General features: G+C 39.5%; 1 protein-coding gene across 1 annotated transcript in view; it reads left to right on the forward strand.

Annotated features, from left to right (window-relative positions):
* Positions 1 to 10,973: 10,973 nt before the first annotated feature.
* Positions 10,974 to 12,265, forward strand: part of luzp2 (leucine zipper protein 2) — a 132,733-nt gene continuing 131,441 nt past the window's right edge. Inside the window, exon 1 of the mRNA XM_071896172.1 lies at positions 10,974 to 11,035. Coding sequence (XP_071752273.1) covers positions 10,974 to 11,035 — 62 coding nt within the window. The remainder of the gene's footprint in view (positions 11,036 to 12,265) is intronic.

The following is a 12,265-nucleotide window of genomic DNA, read 5'->3' on the forward strand; positions in this document are numbered from 1 at the left end:
TTTTGTTTTATTTTTCTTTCTGTTTTCTCTCTTCTTTTTTCAATTTTTTTAGATGCGTAATAACAAATGTTGCAGTTGTCTGCACACTTGGTTAAGTCATCATGATCCAATCCACTTTGGCTACTCTCATTTCCAACCCCCTTTATAGTTATCAGTATTTCATGTGGTGTAATATGTGGCACAGTCCTTGCAATTTGTGGCCTAATAAGTTGTATGTTAATATCTCCACCTGCATCCACCAGATGGCATCAGATGTTAACTAATGCGTCCCTTCAAATTCCCTGTTGCCTCCCCTTTTTTTGTCTACTCTCACCTTGGTCTTTCATAGTTTACCATGACCTTGCGGATATTCACAGAACAATTATTCCAATCACAGGATGCATCCAGTGCCTGAAAAACAGATGTAAGGGGAATCATTTTTGGAGCCTACTCATTGAAAATGATATCTCCCAATGCATTTTTTTTATTTCCGTATTTTTTTTTTTCACAATTAGAGAGAATAATGGTGAGGAGAAAGAGAGAAAGAAAGTAAAAAAACAAAGGGAAGAAGAAAGAAAATGATTTTTAGTGTTTTCAAAACACAGCTGTCATAAAACACATACTGTCAGACTCAAAAGGTTTTGATTAAAGTCTCTTGAAAGACTCTGACACTGACTTGGAGAGATGTGATCAAATTATTATTGTGCATCACGAAGATTTGTACCAGTTTCACCTCTGTGTTCATTATTTCTTTAGTTAAGTGTAAAGAGAGAGGGAGGGTTACTGTGAAAAACTTCACTGACTGCTATGTTAATATGGAAAAACATTTTTTTAAATAAAGGTGTAGTGTGTTGATTTTAGGACAAAATTGCTATTAAATGAGGACATATACAGTTGTAATTTTTACCTTCCATCTGAAGAAAGGACACAGTTAATGGCCTTAAATTAGACTCAGGCTACACTGTATTTTGCCGTTTTACCTTATCACATTCAAATAGGCTTTCTGTATTCTGTACTTGCAATTTCAAAACTTCCCTTTAGATGGTAGTAAAAATCTACCACTGACTTTAAATCAGGGAATGCCTTTGGATTTCAGCACTGTTCTCCCTATACTCCCCAAGACAATTCAGTTGGTATTATTGTATTAATCCACTGCTTCCTCCCATTGTTTGAACTAGAAGAGTTTATTAAGGACATGTAAACATGTGATGTCACGGCAATGTTTAGTTACCTTAACAATTATTTGGCAAGTATGAGAAGTTGACTGTGACAGTGAGTAAGATTGCATTTTGTAGTTCATATAGCTCTACCAGGAGGGACAGCTCATTTAGGTGCAAGGTAGATGCTCAAATCAATATTCTATGCAAACACAAATTCAATCACTCTCAATTCTCTGCCTATGGAGCAACTCCAATTTGTATATCATAGCATGACAGATGGGAATCTCGGTGGCTGTCTGGTTTTTCGTGCTCTGTAGATCTTGTTAATGTTATAAAATGCAAACTGAAAAGCCTGTGGCCACAGGAAACACATGGCTTGGACTAAATTATGCATTTTAATGGATGCAATGGGTATTTTAAAAGCTGTTTTATTGAGTAAACAATTTCTGAGATCAAAGTTGAAGAGCACAACTGAGTAAACTGATTCAACACATTATGAACTTGCCATTTCTGGCTCAAAAATATGAGTAATGTAAGTATGCCTGCATAATCCAATCCAATGCTTCTCCAATAGTGGAAAGTAATACTAATGCAATGGTTGAATGACTTTATATCCAATGTCATAGTTTTTTTGTGAACCCCAAGAAGAATAATTGCTGCTTTTGTTGGAGCTATATATGTACTGTGTGTGTGTGTATAGAAAGAAAGAAAGAGCATTAAGAGTCCTAAATAATTGTTTTTGCAAAGCAATGTTGCACCAAAAGCATAAATAAATAAAAAAAATAAAAAGATGAACATGATGGAAACCGTGGTTGTCAGAGACAAACTGACATATTGACAAAAAATGTTCATCAGGGTAGAATTATTCTTGCTTGATCAGTACTTGTTGCAACAAATTACAATGGAAATGACATTTTAGACATCAATACATTACCTTGCAGGAAAAATAATTGCAACATGATAAAACTTAAAAGGAGGTGAACATTTTCTGACCCCACTACTGGAGGTCAGTTTAGAATCCATGGTGCCGTACACTTTATATACCATACCATGTGCCAAGACGCCTTTACATGCCTGACACCTTTATGTAGACCGTCAGCATCGTGTTTTTATGGCAGAACTGACATTACAAGCGGAAATGCATTTGAGAACATTTGTCTTCACCACTCCATATAATTCACCTGTATTTGTCACATGGAGTCATCTTGTAAAGCCAAGAGCATGCACTCTCTAGTGAGAGCAGGAGTATGTGAAATTGTGAAAATCAGCCCCAGAATAAATGGTCATATAATGGTTCACAAACATTTGAATGTTGGAACATAAAACCTGGGGGTGACCACATGGCAAAACTGTCCAGCAGATAGTCCATGCCTATCAAGATGTGTTGTTTGAAAGGAACAAGAACTCTATATATTCATACATCTGCAAATGTATAGATTCTTTGTTCTGAACTATGGCACATACTATTAACAGTCTTTTTTCATTATATGAAATATTGATTACATGTAGCAGTAGGGCTATCTCCATTTCGAAGTCCCAAGACATGGAACAAATGGGCGGTGGACAATTGCCAATTTATTATAGCAAAATAGACCTGCATGTTTTTCTATAATGGAAACATACTTTCTGTTAAACATTCTCAATTTTACATTATTATTTTTGGTTGTGATATTGTTACAGTACATCCCTGTGTTTTGTTGACCTGTGACAGTTCAATGGAAACACATCTTGAGAAACATTTGTTGCACAAAAAATACATTTGATCCTCCAGATTGTCGACATACACAAGTCTGATAAGAAAATGGAAACCCGGCAACTGACAGTGAGAGCAGGATCTACAGTATGTTAGCCATCCAACCCTCCCATATCTTCCTCCTTTACCTACACTGCTGAAAACGCTCCTGTACTGGTTGAAATAACTATTTCTGTACTTGGCCCTTCTCTAACAAAAATGATCATTCTAGGGTCACAGAAATATTTGTTACATCTGTGTTGTGGCTTCACTCCTTGCATTCTTTACAATTAGTTCCATGTAATGTTGCTGCTACAGGAATTTAAGCTTATCCGGCTGTTGCACTTATTACAGTATAAGTCACTTTGAATAAGATTATCAGCTAAAGGCCTGAAATGTAAAATATAATCAGCACTTACTTACTCATAATCATCTTACTTATAATCATCCAATGGGTGAATAATTTATGTAAAAAATGTTCTGCTGTTTTCGCCATCACGCCAGGGTCCAGCCTGGTGCAGGGAGTGTAGCTCGCTGCCCAACTAACTGAATCACAATGACTGAGTCACAGTCCCACACAAATGCTTCTCCCTAGTGGCGGCATCGCCATGGTTTAAGTCCGAGGTGGCCCTGGTCCAACTGGCCTAGCTGGACTAAGATTACAATGTATTAGAGTGAACAAACATAGACAAATATGACTGAGGTTTTCCTGATTGGGTTGACTTGTGTGGGGTTTAATGAGTCCTGTACTGTGTAATTCAGGGTTGGGGCCATTGGAATTGGAATTGGAATGTCACTCAGCTCTAAGGAAACAGAATTGGAATCGAATTGGAATGACAGGAAACATAATTGAATTGAATTCATTAAATTCCATTAAAATCCATGAAATTCCACTTCTAAGAGAGAAAGACAGTTAAGCAAATTAAATGCATTCCATCATAATGTATGTATTGCGATTACATGTTATGCATCAAATACCACAAGAAAGGTCGCTTTAATTACCTTTATTTTATGATATTCAGTAGCCTATTGATCATATATAACACAATCAATTTTATTGAATTAAATTCAACTTCCTGAAATTCCAATTCAATTCTAATTCTGTTTCCTGTAGTTTTTTTTCAAATTCCAATTCCAATTCCTCAGTTGAATTGGAATTGATGAGTGGTGTAACTACAGCCGTACCAATGTATGGCTGTCCTGCCACTAAACATTGATGTCCTGCTCCTGCCTTGTTGCTGAATGTGGGTCCTGGCATCATACTGCAGCAAAATGTGGGTGTCCTGGGATTGTACTGGCTCTAGATGTGGGTGTCCTGGGATTGTACTGGCTCTAGATGTGGGTGTCCTGGCATCTTGCCACTAACTGTGGGTGTCATGCTACTAACTGTAGTTGTCCTACCATTGCAGTCCCCTGGTCAGTTCTGTTCAGCTGTCCTGCAGTTATAAGCTCTGGTGTGATGCTTCCTCTCTGAGTGCATTGACTCTTGCCTTATGAAATGAATCAGACTTCTTCACTCTACACTCTTGCATTTGTATGCATTTACACTAGCAACGTTTTATGGGATTGATACTATTATTTGTACCTCTACACTACACCTGACCTCTCTACTTAAGAATTGAGATGAAGTACAGTTAATACTAAAATGCTCCTGTATTGGTTGAAATAAAAACTATTATACCTGTCTTTTATTTCATTACCTGGCTGTTTTCTATACTTAAGCATAGAGGTCCTGTAAGATCATTCAAGGCATCCGCAGGCCAGTGATCTTTTCTTTTTGAAGAGGGAAGTCTTTAAATGTGTTAAGTACCCAGTGTATTGCCTTCTTGGTGTTCTTCTCACGTCAATCCTCCTTTACTTGATTGAGTTCCTTTGCTATTAATTCTATACGCCATATCTTTTTCTTCATTTCTTGCCCCACAGCAGTGTCCCACTCAGCGGAATTATTGTCTTCCTCAAAAAGCCTAAAGGGGATGTTGAAATAATTCAATTTTTGTGGTTGCTGTAGTGTTTCACATTCTGTTTTGTCAGCAGATGTTTTCTTAGCTTGTTTATTTTGAAGGTTCCAATAAAGGAATTGTAAATTGGTATCAAACTGTTGCTATGGATCATATTCATATTTAGTCAGCATTCAGAATTGATAACATTGATTTATTTTGATGAATTTGTTCTGGTGGATTAGTGGATACCAACCTACATACCATGTTCTCCCAATCAGGACTGCAGTACTTGAGTCTTCAGTTTTCTGTCGTCATGAAGTTTTATCTTGTGCCTATTTTGACTCAGACATGGTCTCACCCACTATTGGATGTTGGCTCAAAATTTTCAAAGATACATTTTTCTCCACCTGGTCCATCTTGATTTATTTTCTCCCCAGCAGCACTACAAACAATTTAAAGGATTACACCTGTGCATAGTCCTCCTGATTCAAACTCACCTGACTGGACCTGGTCTTGGAATTGACTTGAGCTCAACAAATGTCTTTACTGTCACTATAATGTATTGCCCAATGAAACAGAAATGCCTTTAAAACAAACAAAAATGTGAGTCAGTTGTGATGCAATGACTAGCCAAGTCTTAAACAGAAACTCTGTTTGTGTGCTGGTATTGGTTTGGGAAACTAGCAGCTCAGTGTTCAGTATTTACCTTCTCAAATCATGAAGGATGAGGTTGTTTTTTGTAGATAGAATAATGGACAGCTTAAATACAGTTGACACAAGTTTAGGGTTAAACATGAAATTTGTTGTCTCAATTATTTATTTATAGCTAACGTAAAGTATAAGTGAAAGATTTATTTTACACTTGCCTCCGGTTTTTAAAGGGTTAACCACTGACCAACGATAGCTGCCTTGGGGATTTGTATTTACCACTGACATCAAGACTGTTTTTCCAGCCTCTCCATTCATTTGTTGTGTATGTATGCTGGGAAGCTAGTCTAAACATCACGGACATGATGTTTAGAGCATACTTCTACCGGTTCTGTGAAAGCACATTTCCATACGGCTGCGTTGAGTGAATGAACCGCATGACAGGGAAATGCCTTAAGCTTCAGCTTTGCTGCCAGACTTCTCTTTTTTGTTTTCCCTTTCCTTTTCCACACAAAATGTTGGATGGCACAGTAGATGTTGACGATGGAAATTTATGGAGGGAGGGTTGGGATTTTTTTTTCCTTCTTCTAGTGCAAACCCTGTGTAAACAGAGATAATAGACGATGAAGATTTTAACTCTTGCTACCTTACCTTCATTAGCTTAATATTCATGCTGAGGAGGGATGAGGGGCATCTTTGCAGAAAGTAAACAGTCTTTAGTAAAAGTGGCAACGTTGTTGACAGGCCATTATTTTAGCCTGCTCAGAATCAGGATAACTTGATTTACTCAGGGAACTGTCAGTCAATATCACTGTCCTTGGATATGTTATTGCAGACAAGTGGAAATAATGCCTTCTGGGATGGTGGTAGCCTGAAGGTAAAGAAGAGGGTTTGTGACCAGAAGACCAACAGTACGAATGCCTGGACTGAAAAAAAGATGTGGGCTGGAAAAGTGGTTGAGTCACACACTGTCTACTCCCTCAACAACCACTGTCTGTGTGCCCTTCAGCAAGGCACTTGACCCTCAGCTTTTCCAGTGTATCTGCTCAGTGGCCGACGGTAGAAGAGTGTGGTTGTATACTGGAAAGCTCCATTGGTGAATGTGTTTATATCATTGATGTGTTGCTGAATAGGAAATCTGCGCTCCGAAAACCTTTCCTGGAAAAATAAAGGCTTAAAAAAGAAAGAAAACATGTACAGTCATGGTCACTCAACTACTCGACTGTGATATATGGTCGGTTTGACTACTGTTGACAAAATGCACTTACTGTAAGTCGCTCTGGACAAAAGCGTTTGCTAAATGACATAATGTAATGTAATGTAATGTAACTAGAGGCAGTCGGCTGTGCATGCTAGTTTTACAGCTAGTAGGAAAGGTCTGCATTTTCCTTGCTTTTAAAAGATCCTCATAAAGCCCCCCACCCCCAACACAAACACACACACACACACAGAGAGAGAGCAAGTAACATTAAAACATTAAACTAAGTGCCTACAAAGTAGTGAATCAGCAGCTTACAACATTGCCACAGCTAAATGAATTCTGACAACTGCAAACCAATACAGCATTCTATCAAATCATCTTCCCCCAAAGCCTGATTGTGCTGCTTATGCTCAATATTCATCATTTCTTCCATAGTCAAACACAGCAGGAATGAAAAGCTGAGATTGAAACTTTTTTTTTTTTTTTTTTTTTGTACTTCATAGCCAAAAATGTTGAAAATTGCCTGAGTAAGATTTTTGTTGCATCACGCTTTTGGATGTTTATGACTTTGACTTGCTTACAGGCATTAAGAGTTGATTTAAGGAAGTATGCGAGAAGAGAAATATGCACTTATAATAATGTAAATTCTTCACATGCCTCACGGAGCTCCACGCCAGCTTTTTTAATTTCTCATTTACTCCAAAGTGCCCAAATGAAATGATGTGACTCTAGGTTGTTGGGGATTCTGGAAAAGCAACTGAAAATACTTGACATCTGCAGTGAATCTGTTTTCCTGGGAAATATAAATGGCTGAGTATAATGGAAGCCCAGCATAAAAGCATGAAAGCAGAGAGTCTACACTTTCTGGCAGCAGACTGACATGTAATTAAGGAGGAAGCCTTTTCTGTGAAAGGTTGCTGGTTTGATCGCTGGTGCCAACAGTGCCAAGTGCCACAGAACAATGGGACCAAAAGACTTTTTTTTTTTTTTGTTTACAAACCCGCTGTATGGATGCTAGGCTTGTGACACAATGCCATTATCTGTATCTGTATTGATCAAGACTCTAAAATATCTATATCTGTATTCGGACTGGAGACCAGAGGTGGGCGTGGCCTAATTGAAAAATGTAAACCTGCAATAAGCGATATCAGACCTTATAACCAATCCTGAAGCTAATGTGTGCTATGTGGAGATTTCCTTGAGACATAATGATATAAACCAATATCCACACAGCAGACAGCTGTGTTGCTGTTTTCACCTCTTTTGCTTGTTGTCAAATTCAGCTCCTGAAGAAGCTCCTCCCGCTCCATTCAGTAGCTTTTCATTTTTTTAAAACTAGCTCGTCTCCTCCCTCGCTGTTTAAAAACGTCCCTCACCCCCTCCCATTCCTGAAAAAAATGATCGTAATGGCGGAATCGATGAAGCGAGCGAGTAAAACTTAAACTAGTAAACTTGCTACCTACCTCTTCACTTGTCATTGTGGGACATGTAACCTTCAGCGGGAGAAAGATCTGTCAAAGTGAGACTAACCGGTGAAACTTCTCTGTAGGTACATTAAGCTTAGCTATTAGCAGTTATCCTTCCATTTGTCCTTCTTAGGCCTCTGTAGTGCAGTGGCTTTGCTGTGTGTTATTTACAAATGCATTGCGGTCTATGTCGCCCTCTAGTGGTCAGAAAAATCGCTTATTGTGGCTTTAAGCAGTAAAATAACAGCTGACAAGATTTCTTAAAACAAGATTTCTTATCATGCCTTTTTGTCGCCCTGTCCAAATTCTTCACAAAAACCTTGGCAGACCAAGCGCTAACGTTTCACACAGTTTCCCATCAGAAGGCATGGCCTGCAATACAATCCATTAGTCATCATGAGACTGTCCACTAGCCAAGGATTTCTCTCATACCAACACTTATTCACGGTGGAAATTTCCTGAAGACTTGATCTAGCATCTTTCATTGTAAGCTTTACCTGCGGAGTCGGTCGTCCGGCGGTCTTGATCCGCAATTTTTCCACATAATCCAAAGTATGGAATGGGGTTGACAGCGTGCTCTTCCCCGTGCCTCTCTCTGCCTCCCTGACATTAGTGTTGTTAGCAGCACTCAGTGTTTGCTGGGCAGCAGGTGCCAAAACAATATTCCCACCGGGAGTGTAAGAGAGTTATGTTTGAAAGGCTCTATTTGCAATTTGCACTTTGAATCCTAGTCTCTGTTGTTCTCCTGACTGTCACAAGTAGAGAAGAAGATGTGTCAGACGGCTAGAAAATCTACACTCATTGGTTAGACAGGCAGTACGTGATGTCAATTGCCAATCACAGGCCAATATAAGAAAATTAAACCCATTAAATTGACATGATAAGACCCTCCCTAACGCAGGACAGCAGGATTTCTCCTCCTCACAGTCTCTCTGCTTTACTACCATTTCCCTCTTGCCTTTAGAGGCCGCTGCTGAGGCGTTTTGATTTCCAAAGTTTCACTAGTGGATTTTTGTCCCAAAGGGCAAAGAAGAAAATATTTTTTTGAAGTTTTTAAAGGTTTAATTTCATAGTTATAATTTCCTCTCTCTCTATTTTCTCTCAAAAAATAGAGGAGCATTCTCCCCTGCCTCCTAAAAATAATGTCTAGCCTATACACACACTACAGTCCTACAAAAAGGTTTTTGTCCATGCAGAACCCACAAAAACGTTACCCTCGGGTCTGATTGAATCAAGCATTCAATTTAGGCATGATCAAAATTCAAATGAAGCATTCATAAACAAAATATACAAATTAAACGTTGTGACATTTAGGATTAGCAATGGGATTTATCCGAATAAAATCTTGCATAATATCAACAATGTTAATTTTATGGTAATAATTCTTCATTATGGTAAGAAGCTCAACAGGTTGGCTCACAGCGCTGGGACTACAAGTTTCTGGCTGATGTGATACATGATTAAGACAGATTATGGTGGTCCATCGAGGACGCTCTCCCCGATAACCAAGGCAAGCTGCGGTCTAGCAGACTCATTACAACTGGTCACCATGGGTTTCCATGCATGAGCTTCTAATTAGACCAAATAAATGGGTGGAAGTCATTCAGTATGGTGAGTGGGCTACTACTCGGGGACAATAGACTCCAAACTCTATTAAACCTGTAATGGAAATCATTTATCATGCCTATGGTGTGTGACCTCCACCTTTTGTATGGACTGCTTAATATTCTGCCTGGATTACATAGCTTGGAGCCTCACTTGGAACATCTTCACAGTCCTCTACATCATGTTCAAGAGCTGCGTCCGCTTTCATGAGGTCAACCTCAAATTCCAAAGAGATGCATAGGGGAAATGAGGCTGGAGGTTAGATGTACTCATTACTGGATATTTCTATTCTTCTATCACTGAACAATCGATCGGTAATCGGGCGTTTGCCATTAGAGCCCCTACAGTGGAACGGCCTGCCTGAGGATAGGAAAGTCAGTGTCTTCTTTTAAATCACTTCTCAAGACGCTTTTATAGACTTGCTTTTAAGTAATTGTTTTTTGTGTTCTTAATTTTGTGTTGTTGTCTCTCGTCTTGTATTGTTGTATTTTGAGTCCTATTTCTCTTGCTCTCTGTTATATTAAAGTCCTATATAAGTAAAGTTTATTGTTGTTGTTATTATTATTATTATCCAGGAGTTACTTTTTGTGGTTGAGAACTAAATATGTTATCTTTATGACACTAGATTTCACTCATCCTGGACAAAATTGGGATGCTAGTTGCTAAAATATAAGAATTCATAACACATTGGTTTCAACTTTCACTGAACTGATAATGGCTGTCACATTAAAGCCTGAACCCAGTGGCGGATAAAGGACTGAGTGTTTGCTTGCACTGACGACCCTATCTGTCCACTATTCCAGCTAATTGTTCTATTGTATCTCCATCTCTCAGAGCGCAGGTAATAATAGGCAGATTGAAATGAATGGAGAGGTGCATTGTTGGAGCAACCGGCGCAGAACAATGGCAAGAAAACCTCTCACCAATGGCTGAACTGGGCGCTGACATCACATTGCCATCTCTGAATCACTCCCACATCTCCCTCTTGATTCAGCCCCTCCCGCTCCTTGCCATTAGCAAGTCGGTCTGTGTCCCTGTGTTATTTAAAGCCAGAGATCCTCCCTCTCGCCGAGCCACTGTGTTGCATCTGTCTGCCTCGCCGCTTGTGTGTCTGGGTGTGTGTGTGTGAGAGTGCGCTAAAAACCCAGGCAGCCAGTGGGAGAGCTAGAGAGCGGAGAGAGAGAAGCGAGGAAAAGGCAAAGCATCTGAGAGAGGGAGAAGGACCGGGAGTGTGAGACAGCTATGAAATTCATCCAGGCTATTTGCTTACTGCTTCTCTGTCCAGCTTTGAGTCTCAACACCAGGTAAGTCATAAATAAGAAGAGGGGCTTTTGTGTCAGTTTCACCCTGCCAGAGACTCTGAAACAAAAGGGGGGGAGGTTCAATGCATACAATGGCCAATCTTAGATTATACTAATCTGAGGGTCTGTTCAGTCCTGCCAAATAGGTTGAGCCTTCTCTCTGGCAGGGGCTTTCTGTGTGCTAAGCATGTTTTTTTTTTAGGAGATTGGAAGACTGAAGGCAGGAAGGAAGAGCTTATCTGTTGAACTAGGCTATTCTCTTTCTCAGTTCTGGGCAGGCTGAGAGACAGTTGTCCTTTTGTGGTGTAATTCACTGAATGCAACGCCTGCTGAATAGTGGTGACATTGCTTGTTGGGAGTTTTGCTGCTTACTGGTCTGGGAGGAAGCAAGTTGAAGTCAGAGGAACTGAGAAAAAGGAAAAGGCTACTTGTGTTGCAGTGTCTTGAAAGAGAGCAGGTGTATGTGTGTGTGTGTGTGTGTGTGTGTGTGTGTGTGTTCAGTGTAAGGCATTGGAAGGAATTGGAGGAAGAGTGATGGGCAAGAAGAATGAAGACAGAGAAATGTGTGGAGAGAGGGAGTTTTGATGATTAATTAAATCATTGATAAAATCATCCTTCTTCTCAACCAGTGCCTGACACCACTGCCTTAATGAGAGTCGTGAGAGAAAATCCAGGGCTTTGACTATACCATGGAGACATCACACGCAGGAAGGAATGCATTATGAAACTTGCCTTTCCTCTTTTTCTCAGTGCTAAAACAGTTCGATACTGTTTTCATCTTAGCTTGGTGAATAAGTGCAAACCTGGGTTTAATTCAGTTGTTGAGCAACGCATGCACAGGAAGAAAGATGGTTTTGAACTTGGGGCTTTGTTGTTGATAATAAAAAAAAAAAGTATATGTACCTGACTCAGTTGGTGGTGAGATACCGACCACTGTAATGGACTCTGTGTGAATTACTGTTTTTGCCTTTGGAGTTACAGCTTTACAGAGAGAGAAGTCAAGGTTATTACCTACATCCAACATACAGTATTAGTCAATACCAGCGAGGTACATTGATGATGTATGACTCATGTAACCAGGGGCTGTATTGATGTATTAACCTCTAGCATTTAGTAGTCAGCAAATTAAGCACTCATATACCTTTTAGTACACCTACATATTTAACCCTCCCATAAAGCAAGTCTCTAGTTACATAAATAATCATCAGGGAAGCTTTAGAAGCATCGGATCTG

This window comes from Centroberyx gerrardi, chromosome 1 (genome assembly GCF_048128805.1).
Source record: "Centroberyx gerrardi isolate f3 chromosome 1, fCenGer3.hap1.cur.20231027, whole genome shotgun sequence".
Lineage (NCBI taxonomy): Eukaryota > Metazoa > Chordata > Actinopteri > Beryciformes > Berycidae > Centroberyx > Centroberyx gerrardi.